Source organism: Bubalus bubalis, chromosome 16 (genome assembly GCF_019923935.1).
Source record: "Bubalus bubalis isolate 160015118507 breed Murrah chromosome 16, NDDB_SH_1, whole genome shotgun sequence".
Lineage (NCBI taxonomy): Eukaryota > Metazoa > Chordata > Mammalia > Artiodactyla > Bovidae > Bubalus > Bubalus bubalis.
Window position 1 is genome coordinate 35,446,793 of NC_059172.1, and position 1,518 is coordinate 35,448,310.

Sequence of the window (1,518 nt, forward strand, 5' to 3'; positions counted from 1 at the left end):
GCAAAATGTGCCTTTTATAATGAATGAATCCCAAACTGGCCATAGTGAGATGAATTTTAATAGCTAATCTGCCTCAGACCTTATTATGATTCAGAAGCTATTATATATGTATTTTCAGATATACAAAAATCATTGACAGCATAACTCATGTCAATTTCACTGATATGATAGTTTCAAGGAAAATGCAGAGGAAAGTATTTGTAAAATGGAAAGCCTCATTCAAATGAAAGTCATTAAACATATTTTAATTATTCACTGACTCTTACCCTTTTGAACTCCTTTGCTGACTTTTAAATACATTCACATTTGATATTAAGACTTACATTTTTTCAAGTAAAACAATCTCTGGACTCTTCTTCGTATTTGCTGAGTCTTGATACTATAAATAATGGGGTTCATCAAGGGCGGGAAAAGGATATAGACATTGCCCATGAGAACATGAACCCAGGGTGAGAGGTGTCTGCCAAAACGATGAACCATGGTCAGACCAATGATTGGGATGTAGAAAACCAAAACAGCACAGATGTGAGATACACAGGTCTGCAAAGACTTGATTCTCTCTTCTCGTGATGCAATTGCTAAGACGGCATGCAAGATCATGATATAGGAGATAATGATGAGCACTGCATCCAGCAACAAGTTGCTGATCACCAGGGCCAGACCATAGATGCTATTGAAGCGAATGTCTGAACAGGCCATTCGAATTAAGTCTTGGTGCAGGCAGAAAGAGTGAGAAAGGATGTGGGGGTGACAATAATTTAAGAACTTTAGGCGAATAATGACTGGAGGTATGAGCATAGAACTCCTACATAAGATTGCCACCCCAATCTTCATGATTTTGTCATTAGTTAGGATGGAGGAATAGCGTAGTGGGTTGCAAATGGCAATGTAACGGTCAAAAGCCATAGTAAGGAGGACAGAGGACTCCATGAAGGACAGACCATGGATGAAATAGGACTGGGCAATGCAGGAATCCAGGCTGATCTCTTGAATGACCCCCCATAAGATTCCCAGCACTGTGTGCACGGTGGACAGCCCCACACACAGGTCAGTGAGGGCCAGCATGGCCAGGAAGTAGAACATGGGCTGGTGCAGGCTCGGCTCAGTCCTGATCACATGGAGCACCATGCAGTTCCCCAGGAAAACCATAGCATAAATGGAGGCAAAAGGGATGGAGAGCCAGAGATAGTCAACTTCTAAGCCAGGAAAACCAGTGAGAGTAAATCTGGAACTATTGAAGTTCAGGATAGAGAGAGCAGACATTAATAGAGGATTAAAAATATTTCTAGAGAGGTATTAAAAATTAGATCACTTTATGACCCTTTAATTTCTAGTACTGTTTGTCTGCTTTTGAGAAGAAAATATAATACAGTTTCCTCGAGTATCATGAACTCCGCAAAGTAGAGGCCTGATTCATTATTCTTTAGATCAAGAACCAGTTGTCTAAACATAGCTATTCCAGTGCTAGTGACTAAGAATGTCAGAAGACTAGAGGGTTTTATGCAGAAACAATAATGT

At 40.3% G+C, this 1,518-nt stretch overlaps 1 protein-coding gene across 1 annotated transcript; it reads right to left on the reverse strand.

Annotated features, from left to right (window-relative positions):
* Positions 1-312: 312 nt before the first annotated feature.
* LOC123329607 (olfactory receptor 51V1-like) lies at positions 313-1,263 on the reverse strand. Its single transcript, XM_044928981.2, has one exon. The coding sequence runs from the start codon at positions 1,261-1,263 to the stop codon at positions 313-315; it is 951 nt and encodes a 316-aa protein (XP_044784916.2).
* Positions 1,264-1,518: the final 255 nt, after the last annotated feature.